Source organism: Colius striatus, chromosome 14 (assembly GCF_028858725.1).
Source record: "Colius striatus isolate bColStr4 chromosome 14, bColStr4.1.hap1, whole genome shotgun sequence".
In the NCBI taxonomy this organism is placed as follows: Eukaryota; Metazoa; Chordata; class Aves; order Coliiformes; family Coliidae; genus Colius; species Colius striatus.
The window spans coordinates 3,227,847-3,249,398 of NC_084772.1; the positions used below are offsets into that span (position 1 = coordinate 3,227,847).

Below are 21,552 nucleotides of genomic sequence, written 5' to 3' on the forward strand. Positions count from 1 at the left end.
CTACTGTTATGAACAGATCATCTCTGTAGAGAGACATTTACCTGGGTCAGTCAGGACCCAAGATTTCATTTAGCAGTGGGAAGGAACACAGAGACTCTCACTGCACAGGCAGAGTTAGGATTACCCCCCAGCCTCTCCCACACATCACACTCATCCACACTGATTTGCCTGTTATGTTTTGTTGTCTGGTCACAGTTGGTTCCTACAAGTTCATCATCAAAAGCCAACAGTCAACCAGCTTCACTTAAAGGTGTGGGGAGAAGGGAGTAAGCACTGAGGCAGCAGTGCCAGCACACCTCCCCTGCCAGCCACCCTCTGCACCAAGAGCTGGCCACTGACTTCTAACCACTGCTTTCCAGCGTGTTTCCATGGGAGAACCTTCTTGCTTGTCATTGCTGACAAGAAACCTTTGCACTTGGTTTCCTCCTATGAGTTGTGTTCAAACCTCCTGTCTGTGTGTTTGCAGATTCCTTCAGAAAACCTCCAGCAGGTCTGGGAGGCAGCACGTGCCCTTCCCCTGCCATCTCCTCCCACGCACAGGCCCCTGCCTGCTGTGCCCCTCAAGAGCAGCTCTGGGCACATTTCAGACCTGGTTTTATTTCCCTCATTTGCCTATGAAGACCATTTGCATTGTATTACATATTTTCCAGTCCCTGGGGAGAGAGGTGGCCTCGAGGGAGAGCCTGTGAGAGGCAGTTAGTTACCTCTGCCACCCTTGCACTCCCATTGTTACTGCTGGAGTCCCTGTGTTCCCTGGGGGCTGCTCTTCAGCAAGAGCAAGTCCCATCACGTGCCAAGGGATACCAGGCACCTACACTTCAATTTGGGGAACAGCAGAATGAAAAGCAATATTGGGGCTCAAAAAGGAGATGGGAAAGGATGTGGCCCCTGGGGCCACACAAGGGAACACTCATCAGCCTGTTTGCCCTGGCTGCACTTAGGCACCCTTCCCCACCACAACAAAGGGCTGGTATGTGCCCTACAGAGGCTGTAGGCAGCCAGGCACAACTGCTGCCACACAGCTCCTTCTGCCCTCCCTCTGCCTCCCTCCCTTCACGCCTGATCTGTTCTCTGCCTTTCCGAGTGGGCCTTGGCTTCCTCGGGCAGCAGAGGTCACCCAGGCTGCAGGCTGGCTGTGACCAGCCAAAACAAGGCTGGCAGATACAATCTGCATCCCACCCTTGATGCAGAGAGTGGAGATGGAGCGATAGGCACAGCCTGCACATAAACACACGCTTTGGTTGTGCCAGCTGAAACCAGCCAGGGCCTGCAGAGGGGACGGCAGCTCCCCGGGCAGGCTCCGGACAAGGACATCCCCCTCGGACCCTCCACATCCCCAGGCACACACTCCCCACAGCCTGCAGCACCCTTTGTGCTGCTCTGCCAGGAGCATCTCACCTCAATCACAGCCACTGACAGCTCGGGCAGACTGCTGGAGGCTCTTTCAAAGAGCTGAAGACTCAGCACCAAGCCTGTGGAGTCCCTCAGCCGAGCTGAACATGCAGCCACTTCATCTCTCCGAATGCAGTTAACTACACATTGTGTGGTTAGGAGGCAGCCTTCCCCTGTCTGAATATCTTTCCTCAGGCCCCAAGCAAAGGCATAACCTCTGGAATACCTCTTGCACATGCTCCTGACAGCTCCAAACAAACCCACCCCACTCTGCCTTGCTCTGGTGCCCTGACTCTGCAGAGCTGGGTGATGGGATGTTGGGCCAAGAGCAGCATCTTTATCTTTCGAGGGATGGGACCACTTCTTGGTCATGTTTATCCTATCACCAGTCCAGGGAAGAAAAACAGAGAGAAGGAAACTCTTTGAAGTCTCCTCCAAGAGGAAAATACCCTCTTGGATCTGGTGGAAGAGAGGCAGCCAGAGCTGCAGCCACACCAGGCTCTTTCCCTCCCCAGAGACTCACGGACCTTATACAGGGTGTTGCGGATGATTTCGATGTTCATTTCATCCAGGTCCTGTTCAGATATGCAGTCTTGGAAGAAAGCAGCTGAAACAGAGCCACAGACAGAGTTAGCATTGCCCTGACCAGACCCATGCCCAGCACTTTCCAGGGTCACCAACGATACCACCCTAATGTTGAGCTTGCCTCTCCTAGACCTGTCTCTTATCTTCAGCAGCCACCAAAGTGCCATGACTCAAAACCTCAGGCTCCACACTGTGGTTCACCAGTCCTGGGGCTCAGTTAACAGCCTGTTCTTAGCAGAAGTTCTCAGCTCTAGCACCCAGCATCAGTGTCAGAGCAGCCTGCTCTTCAGAATAAGCAAACCCCGAACTATTCCCTGATGCAGGCACTCAGAGGTGACAAGACAGCTTCCCAATTACCCAGTACATCATGGCAGCAATGCACAAGCATCTGCCAGACAGCAGCCAGAGAGCCCTGAGGAAGCTGGTGCTTCTCCCTCCTGTGCTATCTCAGCTGGATTAAGGAAGCATTGAGAGGCCACAGCTCCTGCAGCCCATGGCGCTCCAGGGTTGGAGTCAGGAGCTGTTTCCCCTCAGTCCCATTTTGCACTTCTTCAGAGGACTTTTCTTTCTCTAGCTGGAGCTAAGCAAGAGCAGACAGGATGAACTAGTGGGTTTTGGTAGGATGTTCAGCCCTACACACTTGGCCAGAGTACCTGTGGGAGGAGTTGGAGAAGCTATTGCCACCTAAGGCAGGCAGGTTTCAGACCCAACACAGGGTGCTGACTGTAATCTGCAGATAAAGATGAGTCCTGCACATATCATAAGGCTCTAGTACCACTTGCTTGCTAGTAAGAGCACAATAAAACCCACTGACAGGACTTTTATGACTTCAGCTCTCACTCAGCAACCAACTTTGCTGAATTTGCTACACAGAGAAACATGATCTTTCTCAGCTTACACAGCCCAGCTGTGGGTAGAGGACACTGTGCCCACGCTGAGAGCTGACCAGTGCTCTGCTCCGTGTCACAAACCAGGAGCCTCACACCTCTGGCGTGCACCACTCCCACATGAGCTGCCCAGCACAGGCAGCAGCTGCACTGTGGGTCTCAGACAGCCCTGAACAGGGTGTTAACCCCTCCTGAGCTTTCTTGCAACAGCATCAGAGACCAATGCCACGTAGCTGGAGGAGCACTGCTCCCCACGGTTGGCAAAGATGAAGACAGAGTGTGCCAGGACTGGTTTTCACTGCAGGACTCGCTGGCTAGCCTGGACAGCCAGGCAGTGGCTACTTCAGAGTAGCAGAGGAATGAGAACACAGCTATTTCAGTTCTTGGCCCTCCAATATCCCAAATTAGGCCAACAGCAAGTCTGAGTTTGCCCTGCTAACCTATGAAAGCCATTTGGGGTTAGGCATTCCTACCAAGCCACATAGCTACTCAAGTACTTTTAAGAGATAGAGCTGCTGTTTCTTTGCGTGTGGTCACTGGAAAGAGTGCAAGTTAAACAACTGGAGCCTGCATGCCTGCTTGTTTAGGCAACACAGCCACTGCCCGTGTTCCCCTGCTGAAGAAATGCCACCCGAGATGGTACACAGCCTCAAGGGCACGGCCAGGGCAAAGGTCTGAAGGAGAAGTCAGCCTAGCCAGGGCAGGAGCAGGCAAAACTGACTCCCACACAGCACATGAACGAGGCTCTCAGCTGCCAGCTTCACCCTCCAGAAGCACCTCATGGGTGTGCTCCCACTCCACACACAGTGAGCGGCTTCGAGGTCTCCGACAGTCGGTGGCTTTGAAACACTCTGTTCTATCCTATTCCCAAAACAAGAGGGTTCCCACTTACCCACGAGCAGGGTTTTCCTCCCACACACCATCCCTGCAGCAGGCTCAGCTCAGCTGCAGGCAGAGCCTCGTGTCTCCTGCTGAGCTGCTGCTTTACCTTGCAGCACAGACCCTGAGACACGTTCTCCCCCCTTCGCTGGGCTCTATCTGGGAAGCCGTTTTCCCCCGACAGCTCCTTCACTTGTCCCATTACTGCACACAGCATTTGCAAAAGCACTTTCAGTTCCAAACCCAACTATTTCTATCAAAGACAATATGATGACTGTGTGTGTTTTGTTCTTCCCAGCAAACCCAGAAGAATGATTAAGCACTGACTCAGGCACACCTCGTTACGTTTTTGCCCACAGAGGCTAAACTAACAAGTCTCCCCAGGGTGCCTCTCCTACCACTGCAAAGACTTCCATCTTTTCTCCAGAACCACTTCCTTCACCTCTTATCTTTAAAGAACATGCCAGTCTCACCAGCTGCTCACAAGACACTTGGTTAACACGCTCTGTGCCTGCTTGATGAAGGCCTGCAGCCCTGAGACAGGATCCTGCTACACAAGGAGCTTCAAAAAGCCTCCTGAAGATTCTTTTACATTTCTTTGGTTTTTTCCCACTGTTGTTGTTTGGGGCTTTTTTCTTTAATATGAAGGGCTTGCTTTGATCTAGAGCTAATTTTATCAGCCTCAGAAAAAGACTGGGCATGTGCAGATCTCTATAATTATCTACAAAAACTGCCCAATGGTCCAGCTGAAAGTGATGGGAATGAAGTGACTCATTCCAGCACAGGACCTGACAGCCCTCTGCTAAGGAAGCCCTTGTGCCACGTGTCTCATGACAATCATCAAAAAGACCACATTGTCTAAGGCATCTCAAACTTTCTCCTCCCTCCCTGATGTCAGGTGATGATGCCCAGAAAGGCTGTTGAATGGACACATCTAGTAGATCAGATCTAAGTGCATCTGCACTGCCACGACAGCTCAAGGCCTGGGCTCACACCAAGTGCACTCCCCAGCAGGCTGCACTGCCAGTGTGCTGGTTCAGACAGCTCCTGAAGGGCATGGACAGACAGCTGGTCCTCCAGAGGAAAAACTGGCACAGGACATGCACAAATCACAGGCAGTACAGGCACAGCTGTGCCTTACCCACCACCTTCATCCTCCTACAGCACAACACAGCTCAGCTGGACCCTGTCAGATGGGGTGAGAAAAGGACATCTGCTCCACACACAGCTGAGAGGAATTTTGAAAGGCTCCACTCACCCAGGGGAGTGTCCACCAGGATGGCATTGTAGAGCTCTGCAGGTGTCTGAGCAATGTTCACAGCTTCCATCTGCTCAAAACTTCCCAGAGGATGGCACTTGGGCACCAGCTCGGAGATGGAACGCTGGTGCAGAGTCCCAGTGATCAGCAGGATGACATTGTCAATCATGTAGCTGTACCTGGAGGGATGAAAGAGGAACCTGTCACAATCCAAAGACAAACAACACAAAAACCTGGCACCAGACAGACCTTCAGCCCCTGGGAACACCCCCAGAAAGATGCACCTTTCCCATGAGGAACTAGTATGACGTCTCTTCATCATGCCAGCCTAGGAAAAAGGAGTCAAACACAGTCCCAGGCTGTGATTTATGCAACAGCTGAACCACACCAGCTGGGCATCTCCTACCTGTCATTGAAGAGTATTAGATTGGAAGGGATTTTTATAAGCCTCTGGCCCAATGTCCTGCTCCAAGCACAGCCAGCTCCAGATGCTCAGGGCTTTGTCCAGCTGAACTCTGAATTATTTGCAAGGATCTGCATCTCACAACCTCCCTGGGGCTCTGCTTCAGTGTTTGACCACACTCACAATAAAACAGCTGATCAGAATTTCCCTCGTGGCTCTTTGTCTGCTGTCTCTCATTCTAACCCCGTGTGCTTCCAGGAGGAGCCCGAATCCAGCTTCCCCACACGCTCTCAGGAGTTAGCTGGGAACGTTTGTCCTTCCAGCATTCCCACTGCTCTGTCCAGAGTGTAGGTGTGTGTGCCAGGACACCAGCAAAGGGGAACCTGCAGACAGTCTGACTAAAGCTCAGCTTCAGTGCCAGCAGTGCTGCCCCATCTTGCCAAGAGTATGGAGAAAAGGTTGTGTTTCTGCAGCCTGATTGAACCAGGGCAGCTTTGGCACAACCTTCACCCACACCCTCACAAAACCATACACAAGGATTTTCACACCTCTCCCATTAAAAGTTACAAACCTCTTTGCATTAACCCCTGCTCTGACACCCCTAACCAAGTTTTCTGTTAGACAGGATTAGCAGATTCTGCCTTTGGCACTGCAGTAATGGGACATTCAACCTGGACCCACAGCACTCAGCTCAAGTTCCACCAACATGAACCCTGTGGCCCTCCACTATGTCCATGTTTCTCTTGCACTGAGGAGCCCAGAACTGGGCACAGCACTTCAGGTGAGGCCTCCACCAGTGCATCACCTCCCAGTCCTCCCAGTCCAGCCAGAGAAGGGAGACACAGCCAGCCTAAAGACTGGGAATACAAGAAAGGCTAATGGTCCTCTCCAAGTAGATCCAAGCAAGGGGTCAAGGCATCATGTAAACACAAAGAGTTGAGGGGAGAAGTGTCCTCAGCAAGAGCAGGAGTGGTGCTCCAGGCACCTTCACCACCAGCCAAGCCCTAAGTCAACAAAGCTGAGAACCTGAAAGACATCACGTGAGACAAAGCAGAAGATGCCTTTGCAAGTGTCCCTCAGCAGAACAGGGAAGGGGCACAGAGGCTGCAAGAGCAGGATATCTGTAAGTTTATGCTCCCTTTCTCTCACTGCTAGAGCTCTAACTCTGAAAACTTAGATGATGGAAAAGACCTGAAGAAGCTCCTTGGCAGGAGCTGCTCCAAAACATAAGAGGCCTGAAACAGAATGGCAGAAGGAGCTGTGCACACCTGTAGCTGGAGCTCTGTAGAGGTTCAGGCTTCCCATGTGTTCCTAAGCACCGAAGAACGGGAACTTAAGGCCAGCAAACCTGGGCTGGGGCAAGGGCAGTGACAGCAAGGCTCTGCAGTTTATCAGGCAGGTGCTGGGATGCTGCTGGTCTTTACACTTCCAAACTGACAAGGAGGTCATAGTGCAGCCCTGCTTCCCTTTGAACCACATCAAAGGCAGGTAAGCAGAGCCAGTCAAAGGCAGATTTTGGTAGTTTTTATTAGCTGGGCTTCCTGCTTCTCAAACATGCTCAAAGGGCACAGCTATGAACAAATCTACACCTTAGTTCCTCCAAGAGGTGCTGCTTTTTTCCCCCAGGCTGTGTAACGCACCTCCGTCCTCGCCTCGCTGCCTCTGCAGAGCTCTGTGTCTGCAGCCCACCCTGCTGAGGATGTCCAACCCAGAACCTGGGCAATCAGCACAAGCTTCATGTACTAGGAAACCTCCTTTTGCCCTTTAAACTGGCAAGGTCACTCTCCTGCCTTCTGTTTGTGCAGCTCTCACCATGGAGATCTCCAGGACAGCAAGAAGGGCCTGTTTATGAGCACCTGGGGTTAGTCCCTTCCAGTGAGCAGCTGGTTCCTGGTGAAAAAGAGCATCTGCACCCTGACACAGATGCATCTCCACGAGGTGTGCCAGACCAAGGATACAGAAGGATCATTTCCCAGCTCCACCATCTGCCCTCAAACATGCAAGTTTACTTAGTGCAAGCCAGTAGCTTTGGAGCAAGATCACACGCAAGACTACTCTCACCAAGGCAGGACCAGACCAAATCTGTTTCTTCAGCTCAGCCTACAATGAAGGAACAGCCAAGGAAGTTTGGTCATGCTAGCACACTTCTTTCGCCTTCCCAGCTTACAGATCTCCCTCTCTGTAAGATATTTGTGACTGATAAGGAGCCAGGCCAAAGTCAACCACACAGGAGGAACTGAGGAGTCCTTTCTGTTTGCAGGTCTTCAAGAGCAGCTTAGCTCCTGGCTTACTGCAGCCACACCGAGCTCATCCATGCCCTCCCAGTCCAGCTCTGCACAAAAGCCACGGTCAAGCTTGGGAAGAGAAGCCCAAGTTTGACCCTCTTCACTTGTGAGAGGCTCCTGCTTTCAGACTGATGGTCCCAGGAGAGACAACCCAGCTGGCTCCCACTGTCAGAGCGCAAAGCCTGGCTCTCTGCATTTCATTTATACCCCTTAACTTGTGTGTTTCCTTATCCTCCAGGGAAGTCTGGGGAAATACACAGCCCATGGACCAAATGCCAAAGCCTCTAAGGAGGCCCACCAGCAGCTCCTTAAATCTTGCTGTCAGAGAAGGATTCATCCCTGAAGGAAGAGGAGTTCCTGTGCACAAGATGTAGCAGAAATCTCTCATTCAAATTTCCACTGAGCATCTCAAACTTTTACACAACAGCAAGAGACTTGCTGCAGGCCAAAGGTCTTCTTGTGCTTGCCAAGGCCAGGCAGACACCAGCAGCACTACTGATAGTTCCCAATTCCCTCAAGCAAGCTCAGACCACACTTATTCCCTTCAGCCTCTGCTTCACCCCAGTGAAAACAGTCACAGCTCAGTGAACCATGATGACATGGCAAGTCTTCTAGTGCCAGGGCAACTGGAAAAGCCCCTTCTCATCTGCAGAAGGGACAATGCTTGCTTTCCCATGCCAGGTCCCAAGGGCAATGCATCTGCCTCCACCAGTAGAGCTGTAGCAAACAGAAGTCCTGGCCCCACTGGCATTTCCTCCCAGGCCCAAAGGACTGGATTTACTGTGGTGGCAGCACTTTTCCTAGGAGCTTCCACCTACTGGTTTGAGTGACTTTTGTCCTCGTCCTCCTTGTCTCCTGTTAGGTTCTGACAGCTTCAAATGTTTCAGCTCTCATGCTTAATGCATGCTCCAAGAGCATTTCAACCTCTCACGGCAGCTAACGAGACCAGATGATGGGATATGTCAGAAAACAGGAGCAGCTGGACACTTGCAACATCGTGAGGTCTTACTGCAGCCCACTTGGTATGGAAAAGAGACTGGGACAGAGGATGGTCTGGTGGGAGACTGGAGACAGGCAGAAGGTCTGACAAGCTCCTTGGAGAGGATGAGCCTCTGCACCCTGGGAGCACTCAGCAGGAGTTCAGAGTAGAAAGCATGACACGGAGGCTCTACATAAGCTACAGCCAGTGACCCAGGCTCTCATTAAATGGCAAACCAGCGTCTTCTCTCAAGCCCCTAAACTTGCCTCCACAAAGGCCACAGCAAAACTCAGTTGGGCAAGAACGTTTCACACTCCTGCTGTGAGCTGCTATCTGCCCACAGAGGGAGGTGGACACAAAAAGAGTGGATGTTCAGTCAGTTTGATGTGCAGGTTGCTGCCCTGCCTTGCTCTTCCTGTCCCCCACTGAACTGAGGTGTGGCATATTCCACAAGCTCACATTCACAGAAATGCAACTTCATTTCATACTGAGAAATGTCAGTAGTCTCACACAAACATTGAATTTTTCTTCTTAAAGGACAGGAAAGAGTGAGCAAACATAGAAATATCATCCACAAGCAGGTGAGAGCTGTTGGCCTGAAGTCTGAGACAATGAGGGCCAGTATCTGCGCTCCTCCTGCAACACCCAGGTGGGCGCAATACACACTGGGCAACATGCACACAGTGAGAACAAAGCCAGGCCAGGATTTGCCTAGAGATGCCCAGAGAGGCAGTAGGCAGAGGGGAGTGTTCTTTCCAGCAGCAGCAGGTCAGAGACCATCCTCACTGTGGGTATGGGCTCAGACAGGAACAGCAGAGACCTGAGGAAACAGAGGAGCACCAGGCCCCAGAAGCTGACTTATGGGCCAGGCAACAGCAGACAGCTACCAAGCAGAATCAAAGAGGAGGGCACACATGCAAAAGTCATAGACAGGTACTTTGACAATGTATGTTGCCTTCCTCTTGGAGTTACTCAAGTACAGCAAGAGATTTCAATGCTGAATATTGCAAAAGGCTTTTTAGCAGGGGAGCACATAAAATGCATGAAAGCTCATCACATGGGGTGGTTGCTACTTGACCCAAAGGCATTCAGGCATAGTCCCACCATCACTGGGGTTTCTCCCTCCCCCACTTACTAATCTCATCTAATCATAAAGGGTCATTGTCCTATAGCAGATAGGTTAGTGCTTTTTATTGCTTTCTGCTCCAGGATACTAAAGCAACCGTAAACAATACTGCAAGTGGTCACAAAGCATGACTAATGACAGAACACTGCATGACCTGCGTTTCTCAGGGATCCTCTGAAAGCCTTGCCAAACTGTAGCTTAACAGCTGCTCTGCAAGAGCCACGAGGACAGAGGACAGCCCTCCCTGTCAACAGCACACCGGGCGAGCAGCGGGGAAGAACCGGGCTCGGGGCTTCTGCTGTGACGGGGGAAGGTATCGCACGGCTCACACAGCTCCAGCGCTTCCCAAAAGCAAAGCAGCCCCACGTGAGCAAGGCTGCAGCCCCCGAGGGACTGCACTGGGCACTGACTCAGGTTACTGCAGAGGCATGTGTTTATGTTGGGAGGAAAAAGGGAAATCCCTAGTGGGATCAGAGCAGCGCTCCAAACTCAGCAGGAATTCTAGAGACAGCTCAAAATGAAGATGAAGTTGTTTTGACTGGAGTCAAAATTCCCTCTCACAGGGAAGATTACATCTGGTTCATGTAATCAGGGGCTGAGGGCAAAGTAACCAAAGGAACAGGTTTTTGGGCTGATTGTGCCATTGCTTCCTTGGGTTGGTGCAGAAGTACAGAGCCACCTCTGTATCCCACTGGGTTCAAGACCTGAGCAAAGGTGCTGCTGGGCAGAGCCACTTGACACACCTCTCTCTGTCTCCAAACATAAACAGTCACGGGAAAAGCAACACACCAACTTCAAAACAGCAAAGAGCAGCAGCTGACACTAAGAACAGTGCCCACAGCTGAGACTCCTGTATCTGGAGTGTCCTTTTGAGACCCTTAGTAAGTAACTGAACAGCTGTTCTGAACTGCAGATGAGAGAGATGGTGCACATCAGGAAGACCTCAGTGCCTTGCTGAGGCTTGAGTAACAGACAGTGGATGATCCGAGTCAAATCTTTCAGTCAGGTTTTCATCTCAGACTAGAGCACAACAACCCAGCAGCTTCTGGCCAGGAGCAGCTCTTCCCCTTGCCTGCAGCTGAAGCTCAGGCAGCCCAGGGTGCAGCAGGAAGAGATGCAGCGTATGATGGTTGCTGCTCAAAGGGTGCTGACCCCTCCTGTCTTTACACCCTGTCTTTCCTAGAGTCACACCAATAAAGCCCACACCTAAGTGATAGGTTCATGAACCTGCCAAAGAGAAAGCTGAGAACTTCATGGTTGTCACCACAAACCAAGGGCACTCAGCCAACAAGTGGGTGCTCTTCTAAACTTCCACCAGTGAGACCACTTCACAGCAGAGTTAGAACTTGACAGTACTAGAGAGGCTGTGGCAGCCTTTCAAATCCAAGTATCCAGGAATGTTCTCAGCATTAGTCTATATTTAGCTGCATCTCCACATGATTTTTACCATCTTCTAGTGAGCCTAGGTCTCTTGGGATGTTGACCTCAGTTTTCCAGTGGTACCATCTGGTAACTTAAGCAGTCATACAGTGTGAGCTGCATTAAAGGCTAGAGAGAAATAAAGGCCAGATTAAGTACTTTTAATGTTGAGGTTTTTGAATATGAGGTGTTCTAGACGAGTACAAACCCCTTGGAACACCAGGGAATGTTTTGAACACCTCTCAGCCTCGTGCAAGGATCTCTGGTTGCCTAAACATGATGCCTCTCAAAGCCTGAGAAACTCTAGGCTGATATGCAAGCAGACTTCAGCACCACCTACATTGCAAGTATTGACCAGAAACATGCAATCATGCTGCTTTCACACAAAGCAGCTGCAAAAGTCAAACTGGCATAAACTGTTTTCTTACCTTGCTCACATGTAAAGCATCAGCCACCTAAAATAAACCATATCAAGGATACAAAACAAGAGGAAAGGCTGCACTGTGCAATGGCACATGATCCCCCACACAGCCTCTGGTAGCTGAAGTGTGGTCTGGACCCAGCTAACATGCAGAACACAACCCTGCACACAGATCTGCTGCCAGTAGAAGAGAAGAAAAAGCTCACCGTCCCACCTGACATGCAGAAAACCATATGGAGTGGCCACAGGATTTACCTCAGCCTCTAGATATTGTGGTACTTAGGCAAAGCTCTAAGAGAGTATTTACCAGACTTCAAACCAGCATACAGATCTGAGAGAGAGGACTAGGATCCAAGATGCTCCCATGAAGCCTCCAGAAGCTGTGTCTTTGCCCTCCAGGCCTTCTCTGGGCTGAACTTGCCAGTACAGAGTGTTGGGTGAGGCAAATCAACAGAGAGGTAAAAGGAAAACGACAGATGCTAATAAGGTCCAGCACCAGAAGACATTGATAATGGTTTCAGTCAAGGAGTGAAGTAGGTTACATGGGCACAGAAGTGCTTGGAGAAGGTTCATCAACTGAGGGCACTGCACACAGGCTGTGTTCCAGAAAAGCTGCAACCACAAGCTAATTGCTCAGAACAGCATTGGGAACCTCCTGACACGCTCCCTCCCGCCCTGTTTTATGTCTCTAACAGACATGTGGTTCAGCCTGCAGAGGGACAGATGGTGAGGAGCAGCATGAGGGCAGTGCCAGGACTGTCCCCATGAGCTGCAGAATCACCAGAGCAATTCAGCTCTAAACAAAACCCAAGACAACAAGTAAGTCCATCCACTGCCTCCAGGTGAAATAACACCAGCTTGACGGTGATGTTCTCCAGGGGTGATGTGTTCTCATCTCATGGCCCACAGCTGGCATGCTACAGCCCCTTCTCAGGGATGCAGCTTCACTGAGGACTTCTGTATCTCAGTGAAACATGGGCTTACCTCTGGAGCTCAGCAATCACTTTTTGCTACATCTGTAGTGCCACTGATGGCATCATCACCATGGCTCGCTGCTTGCCAGGTACTGTGCCATCACCTTCCCAGAACACAACAGCACTGGTCAGCATGGGGAGGGTGATGCTGTTCCAGTGGCCAAATGAAGCACTTCTGGGCACTAGAGGTTTGGGGAAAAAGCACCCTCTCAGCTGAACACACAGTGAAATCCCCCTGTGGAAGCCTCCCTTTCCAAGGCAGGCACCTGCAGTCACACCATTTCACCAGCCAGTACCCCCAGCCACGGCTTCCCCACGCCAGCCAGCCCATTCCCACAGACACTGCCTCTGGGAAACAGGCACAAGATCTGTGTCCTTGGCCTGTGCTGGAGAACAGATGTAGCTCTGATGCCACCATGCAGAGGACACAGGCCTGTGATCATTTCCAGGCCATTAGTTACATGCCCTCTTATTTTGAACATTGCATAATCCCTAGAAGAACTCAGCTTATCAGTTCAACTTTGCACTCCCTGCAAACAGGGAAGCTGTTTGTCAGAAACCTGGGCCTCTCTGCCAAAACCCTCTCTGCCAGAAGAGGCTCATAAACCTTTTATTGCAGGATGCCCAGCCACTACAGTGATTTCTGCTTCCCCATCCCACTGCCACCAAGGAAGTAACAGCTACTTGAAAATCATGTATCACAGTTTTTAACCATAGCAGCACTAGGAAAGATCCTTCAGATTGTTGCATTTGCCCAAATTAACTGCAAGTGTCTAAAGTAAACCATTTGGAGTCTCTTCCTTCTGCAAGAAAGGACTTCAAAAGGATTCAGTCACATCCTGTAAGCTTTGCAGTGACGCCAGGATGCACACTCCAGCACACAGAGTAAGGACAGGCAGCTTCCTACTCCAGAGAAGAGGATCCTTGCTCTTCAGCTCAAGTGGCAATTGGAACAATTTAGCTCCAGGAAAACCACTGCTGCAAGATTAAGTTTGAACTCAAAGTCCTGCAGCAGAAACTAGATCTATCCAGTGCAGGGGAGAGGCAGAGCAGGCCTGGGTCAGGGAAAAGGTAAGAGAGGGAAGTGGCAGCTAAGAAAAGGCACGTGCAAGGGGAAAGGTACACGCAGCCTCATCAAAAGCACATCTTGTGACCACAAGACATCCTGAAAGCCAAGTTCCCAGCTGTATCCTCAGGGCAACAAAGCAGGTTCCCAGCCCTAGCAGAGTGGCAAGGCAAAGACAGACTGTGAGCTAGAGTGTCCCCTGATGACGGGCTGGATCCCAGACTGGGAAAGTGCTTTGAGCTGCAGCTCACCCCCAGCCCTCACTCCTGCAGCAGACTCAGTTCCCACAGATACCAGCAGCTCCCCCACCTGAACACAACCTTGAACCCTGCTCTGCCCATCAGATCACTGCAAGGGCTCCAGGGCACAACAGCTGCCAGAGCCTACAGCAGGCTGCTGTGACAGCAGGCTTCCAGAGCAGGGAAGAGACTGTGTTGAAGCATGGGGGGGGGGGGAAACCACAACAAAATACAACTTCCTCCCCAAAAAAATACGAAAGCTGACAATCTTCCCAGGCTACAGCAGGCTGGAGGCAGGAGCAACACGACAATAAAGACACACAGGAACGCTGGGAGGAAGCAGAGACAGGGCATGGCACTGTGTCAGGCTAAGACAAAGAACAAAGCCTTGACAGAAAGGCAGGGCAGCACATCACCAAGAAGAAGCTAAAACCCACTTCCATTCCACGAGTCAATATGTGCTTGTTGAATTCAGGAAGTGGGTTTTGCTGTTTCAAGTACACTTAATACCTGTTTGTTGCTGCCCTGCAGAAGATCGCTGCATTCCCTCAGCCAAAGAGGCAATTGTTTGTGTTGGAGCAGAGATGTTCACAGTCAACTTGTGCCTATCAGTCACAACCTACCAGTCAGCTGAAAGACACAGGGAAGCACCAGCAGTGGGAGCTTCCAGGGAGGAGCTGCATGGCAAGGCATGGGGCTGAGAGGTGTCTTAGAGCATGGCCAGCTCAGCAAGTTGAGCTTTTCCTTTCCACAACAGACAGTGGCAGAGGCTGCCAGATACAGCCATGGCTTGAATAAACAAAAGGGAGATCGGCCAACTTCCTCAAGATTTTGGTACTAACAATGCAACACTCGCCACTGAGGAGTCCCTGGAGAGGACTGGAGCCAGGAGTTAGTCAGAGTGGTGCCAGGAGAGGAGCACAACAGGACAAAGATCAGTGGCAGTAAGTGATTTAGCAAACAAAGACTGTGCTTTGGGGTTGCTGCCTTCTTTCTGTGTTCTGGGGCTAGTTCTGTTGGTGTGCTTTTAAATGCTGTCCTCTCCCCTCAGCTCGGGAGACAAGAACAGCTCTGCAGGTGGCCATCCTCACCTCCGCGGCAGCACCTGGGGCCAGCAGCCACGGGGCTGGAGTGCCACCTCCCGGCAAGCCACAGCAGCTGCCTCCTCTCCCTGCAGCTGGGAGAGGACAGCAACAAGCCCACAGCAGCTGCCTCCTTTCCCTGCAGCTGGGAGAGGATAGCAACAAGCCCACAGCAGCCGCCTCCTCTCCCTATAGCACCCCAGCAACACGTGTCTGACAGGCCCTCCGGAGCCCCCACACCATCCCCATCACTGCTCCTCCTTCCCACGGCATCAGCAGCTGAGGAGTGACTTAGAGGAGGCAAGAGGAGTGACAGGGCATGTCCCCACGTCACAGCTGCTGGCAGGTTGGCTCTGGAGCAAGGGGAGGGGACGAGGGTTTCAGCTGCTCCTACAGTCAGACAGTTCCCCAGATCTTCTCAGCCATGTGCCCTGGGTCAAGATCCAAACACCTTCCAAAAAAGCAGCACAACAGTCACCTGTGTATCAACTCAAAGCCACCCTGGAGGTCCAGCAGGACATTTGGGAAGGAGAAAGCCTGACTGGTTTTTTAAATGCTTGATCCACCTCCTGGCACCAGCCATTTGCACCTTGGCCACTCTCGGGGAGATGGTACCCAAAGTGTTTAACAGGCCTCCATGGGTATGTCTTGTGGGAGGTTTATCCATTATTTGTAAGGCCAAAAACACAAGTACACACAGAGGCATCCAGGAGGAGCAAGTTTCAGAGCTGAACTGGACATGCTACAGAACACTTCCTTCCATTTTAAGCCAGACACACCTTGTATAATCCCACACAATTAAAAGTCTTCATTTCCAGCTCGAGAGAGAGAGAGCCCCAGTGAACCCAAGAAACCAGCCCTGCCAAAACTTTCCACATCTTTCTACCATTTCCAATTTCAATTCAGCCTGTAGAGTTTAGCACATTCAGCTGAGGACAATTTCTTCTTCTGACCACCTGGTGCCTCACTTGCCCGGGGCTGTCTACCAGGAACAGTCTTTACCCATTTCCTGCTCAAGTTTCATTAACTGTCCTAAAAGAAAGGAGCGGGGAAACAGTTGTGTTCAAAAGGCAAAGATAAATCACCCCATTACAGCCAGCCACAGTGGGAGATCAAGTGGCACAGGCTCTTGCACAGTGTCACTCAGGGAGGTAGGATGACACAGTACCTCTGTGCGTGGGCACAACAGCCCCTGCACTGACAACATCCTCTGGCCCAACGTGTCTAGGATGCTGCCCACACAAGAGCCTGGGTTAGGGGAAGGTTATTGGCATGAGTGACAGCCTCCACACAGAGCCCTTCTCCACCGCAGCTATTTGGGACATGCATGGGAAGCTTCACACTCTCTGCAGACAGAATCTCTGACACTTCTGCACCAAACCAAGACCTACTACAACCCACAGGACAGCTTCAGGTAACAAGACACAGCTTGAAAGGCAGCCCAAGAAGTCTTCCCTAGCTTACCCTCTTTCCTGCAAGCCTTGTCATTAGATATATTAGGATTACTAACAGAGGATGTTAAGACCCACTGAGCAAAACCAGCATCCTCTCCAAACTCCTTGTGTTCCAGAGTCCTCATTCCTCTGGTTTAACTTCTCTGCAGTGTCATCACAAGTCATTAGAGCTCCTACCACCGACAGTGACTCCTGCCTTGGATCAGCTGAAGCTGACACCACCTTCTATTTCAGCAATATTCCCTTGGTGTGATGAGAGCAGACCCAGAGGAGGCCCCTCCACAGTGCTGCAGCAGAACCCTGACACAAACACAACCAAACACTTGGGCTCTATGAGAGAATGGAGATGTGTCACGTGAGAAAACTGCTTTTCTCCTGCTGCATCTTCTGCCTTCCTCTGGGCAGCACTGCAGACAATGGCAGTAAAACAGATCTTGGGGGTAAAAAGAAGAGACAAGAGCGAAGATAACTCAAGGAATAAACATCCTGTGCTGAATGGGACCAACATATTTAAGCAGAGACTATGCAGCAGGCAAGAGATACAGGTATCTGCACACAACTGTGTTGCTACAGAGCACTCATCACAACCAGAGGCAGAGGCAGAACAAGATCAGAGTTAAGTCGAGGGCAAAACATCACTTTTAAATATTTCCATCAGCTGGCAAGACCCAGCCCATCAGATTACATGAGATGTTTAAGGTCCTCTGCACAGCTCGAGCTGGATGTAGGCACTGGATAAAAGTCAGCAGGAAACTGGACTTGCCCAGCCATAGCAGTCTTTCTAAAGTCATGCAGGGTGAAATCAGGGCAGGCATGGGCTGGGACCTTTCAGTTCATCTTTTCCACACACCAGTTTCTCAATTGAGACTGTGAGGGAACAGCAAAGCTTTAAAGTCCACAAGATACTCATTGTGTCCTGCCCAAACTACTGCCTTTAAACAGATAGGATGGAGGCTGAGGGACCACTAGTGCTTCCTGTGATATTCCATAGAGACCAGACATTCCCATCTACCTGTAGGGCAGCAAAGGAGAAGCTTCAGTGGAGGGCAAACTACCCAATATTGCCAGGTTCAAACAGTACTGATGTCTTTACATCAAATTAAAGACAGGCAGAGAGGGGGTTTAAAAGTTAAGACTGAGAGAATAGAAGAGATTGCTCCACACAACTAAGCCTATGAGCTAGAAACTGCCTCATACATTGCAAATACCACTGCAAAGCAGGCCCTTGGTCACACACCTTGCTGGGGAGTTGCCATGTCTTGCTCCACATCTGGAGCCAAATATGAAAATGCCATGAATTTGAGTGACAGACACATAAGAAATCATCACATCATAGAAATTAGGAAAGGCTTAGAAAAAGACAGGCAGCTTTAGCACAGTGACACAGAGAACAACAGCTACGAGCCACTGGAGTAGGAAAAAGAGGTAGTGCTACTGTCCAGATATAGGAAGGACAGAGTAGGAGGGAATACAGCAGAGACAGGACTTCAGGCAGCATCTGCACAGGCAGCAGAAGCTACAGGTAGGACAAAATTTAAGTCTTTGAACAGATCATAAAGGCCTTTTGACATCAGCCAGCACCACTTGGAGATCTGCAGGTGGCAGGCAAGGTAAGGCACACACAGCTGCCAACAATGCCAGATGCCACTTGCCAGAGGGCCTGCCAGCAGCCCATCTCTGTACCAAAGAACAGACACACTGAGGCTGCTGCAGGCCTGTCTTTCCCTGCTGCAAGTTCTAGGACCAGCTGCAGATGTGTTGGATCCCACTGGGCTGTCTTGAGAAAAACAAATCAAAGAGTTACCCCAAGAGGGAAAAGTTGTTCAATTTGTTGGCCAGCTCAAGTCTCTGAAGCAGTCTGTGAGGGGTTCAGAGGAACACCTGCAGCACTTGGGCTGGCATGGCAGGACCACAGTATCCCTGATGAAGGCTGATCAAGCTCAGTGGGTCAGAAGTAGCAGCAGCTTCTGTCATGTACATGCACATGTTTTGCAACAGGATCACATTTAGAAAATAACCCAGGAACATTTAACACAAGAGACAAGGGTAAATGACACTCTGTTAGAGCCTGGACCAATTCTGCATGAAGCATGCATGCCCTGGGAGAGGAAGCCCTTAACACCAGAGTGACTCTGTGCTGTTCCAGACCCCAAGATACAAGAGCTTCCTTCAAGAAGGTGCAGAACACACAGCAGCTACAGAGCCTGGTGTGGAAAGCTGGTCTGAGAGCCCTCAAGTCTAGAACACCAGGTTCTCAAACAGTGTTCCCCAACAGCCAGTACTCACGTGATGAAGTCCAGGAAGCTTGCTAGGGGCTCGTAGGCGTGGTTCCTCATGTGACGGAACTCCACCACCATCTTCTCCTTCAGCTTGTCATCTATGACGGACACAGTGAGTGGGGAGGCCTCGTTGGCCAGGAAGTTCCCATAGTCTGTGCTCTGGAGGTGCAGTTTCAAGTCTGAAACAGAAAGAATGATTCGACTCTGTAGGGTTTGTATTGGGTTTGGTGGGGGTTTTTTTTAGCATGCCTGAGAAAGCTGCTGCTTGGCGCTTCTCTAGGCGTTCTCTCCTCAGGAACATCACCTAGACAAAACCCTTGTGTTAAGTCCTACACTTACACCTGTGCTCAGTTTTGTTACAGATAGTCCAAAGGCAGGAAAAGACCAGTATTTCACCATGCCAGCCCTGCCCCACCTGAGAGAGGAAACTGTGCCACTGCCTGTGTAGCTGAGCACACACCTGTGCCAGGTGCCCACTGTGCTCAATTGAGGTGGGAAGTTACTGATTGTCTAGGAGGTATTTGCTAGAAATTCAGGAAAAGAACCAGCTTGAGCACTTCTTCCAGCTGAATGGGCTCTGGTCACAGGCTTCTCTGAAGCAATTGCAACCAACAACATATCTGCACCCGCAAGCAAGTCTTCTCAGATACTAGTGATGTGGAGGCACCTGAAAAAGCTTTCAAAAGCAAAAAGATGACAGCAGCCTTGAAATTACAAAGCAGTGAGGTATTCTTACATCATCAAGTGAGTCCAGCTAATTGTACTGGTAAGGGGAAGTCAGGCATTAAGAGGAAGAGCAGGGCTAGTGAAGAGGAAGGCCATTTAAATCCATCTCATATGGAAAGCAATCCCTGCCCAACATGCAGGAACATGCTCAGAGGCCTTCCCCTCCTCCAGCTGCAACTAGAGGAAACCTTAATTTCCTCTGCTACCCCTGCTGCAGGTCAGGTGCCCAACCAAGTGGCAGTGGTGGCCAAGGAGCAGCCACAACATGCTGAGCTCTGTCAAGATAAAAGCCCTATTTGAGCCAAAAACATTTAAGTGTCTCTACGGAAAAACTGAATCCAGAACTGAGGAACATCATATAAATCCTCCTCCTCAAAGCTCTACTAGTTGCACTGGTACATAATGTTCATCTCCCTTCAGCTTCACCTCAGAGGGCCTGTTAGGCAAGCATCCTCCCAGGGATTCAAGACCTTTATGGGGAAAGGAAAGTAGCTGGAAGAGTTTAGTCAAACCAGATGTGAGCACGCTGTCCAGAGAAAACAAAACAAACCAAAAAATAGACATTTCTCCCTCGTTCCTTTGAAGCAGGAGCACTGAGGCTGCCTTTCCCTTCCACTGAACTGTACGAGCCCTCAGCACTGTGGCACGAGCATCCACGGCAGCGGGGTCAGAGCAAGGACTCAGCTTAGCTTGAGGAGTCTGATCTTTTGATGTCACAGTCAGCCAAAACTCAGCATGCCCCTCACCTCCATGCAGCCTGCACAGGACTGTTACTGACCCTTACTGTTATAATCACCAGAATGACACCTCAATGAGTTTCAGTCCCTCTTTTGGAAGCTTTTGGACTCTGAGCTTTGGAGTCCAAGTAGAAATTAAGTTGCACTGTCAGGTCAAGGCTTCACTAGTTTGCCTTTACTGGAGGCTAGAGAAAGCACAGAGCAAAATGCTGCAGTTGGACAATGGATGTAAGAGAAAAGAGTCCTGGCAAGAGCACTGCACCCATAAAATCAGACTGCAAGGGAAGGCACAGGGGACTGCAGCAGCTACGTTCATGTACCTCCTGCTTTCAGTTCTCTGTAAGTGTGCAGAGCTCTAATGAAAACTCAGCCAAAAGGCACATGTTGTTATTTTTCAGCTACACAGGACCTGGGGGAAGAAGCAGCTATTGCACATCCTACCACATCTTACTTCAACAGGGAAGCTTCCAAAGGTTTCCTCAACTCCAAAACCAGCAGCTCCTTTTGGTGTCACCACAACCTGCAACTCTGCTCTTTTTTTGAGGTTGCAAGAAGCCACTTTGCCATGGGGTCACTTCATGCTGAAGAAAAGGTAGAGTCTGCTGGACCATCCACTTGCAGGAGGTTGGAGCTGCATTGCATTTAGGCCAGAGCCACACAAGCTGCACTCTGTGCTCTGCAGCCTCTCCCTCAGCCAGCTCCCATGAGCTGCTTGGCCAGAGCACGTTGTCCTGCCCAATGAGGGGGTTACCCCCCCAACACCATAGCACAAGAGCCAGCACAACATTAGGTTACAACTGGAACATGGGCCATGTTTATGTAACACTTGGAATTGCTTTTTACAGGGAAGGCCAGCCACAAACAGCAGGAACTAAACTCTCCTGGATCTCCCAGCATCCAGGCAGGCAGAATACAACATGTTTTCCAAAAATTGGCCTAGATTTCTCAGCCTTGACTCAATGCATCCCACAGCACACCAGTGCCTTACATGAGCCCATCCTCCAGCTGCTGGGCCACTCACCAAGCCTCAGCCAAGGGGGCTCTGGGAGTTTTTAGCAGGACTATTCACATGTCAGACTTCAGTGAGAAGAACAGACTCGTCCCGTGGTTTCACAAATCCCCTGCCAGAAGAGCTGTCCCAGTAGCATGGTGCCTAGTAAGCAGCCCTGCTGCTGAGCAAGCCCCAAGCTCTCCAAAAGCTCAAGTTCCTATTTCCTAACACAAGCTCAGACCAAGCCTGAGTTGGCCTCTGGCAGCCCCAGCAGCAGCTCGGCTGGGGCGGCTGCCAGAGCTCCCACGCGCTGCTGCACAGCGATGAGACGCTGGCTGCCAGTCTTCTGCCCTGCCTCTTGCCCAGCTGC

General features: G+C 50.8%; 1 protein-coding gene across 1 annotated transcript in view; it reads right to left on the bottom strand.

Moving 5' to 3' along the window:
• Nucleotides 1-21,552, bottom strand: part of ATP6V0D1 (ATPase H+ transporting V0 subunit d1) — a 32,677-nt gene that overhangs the window by 4,718 nt on the left and 6,407 nt on the right. Inside the window, exons 2-4 of the mRNA XM_062007619.1 lie at nt 18,736-18,907; nt 5,002-5,180; nt 1,920-1,999 (exon numbers count right to left, since the gene is read on the bottom strand). Of these exons, the coding sequence (XP_061863603.1) occupies nt 1,920-1,999; nt 5,002-5,180; nt 18,736-18,907 (431 nt within the window). The remainder of the gene's footprint in view (nt 1-1,919; nt 2,000-5,001; nt 5,181-18,735; nt 18,908-21,552) is intronic.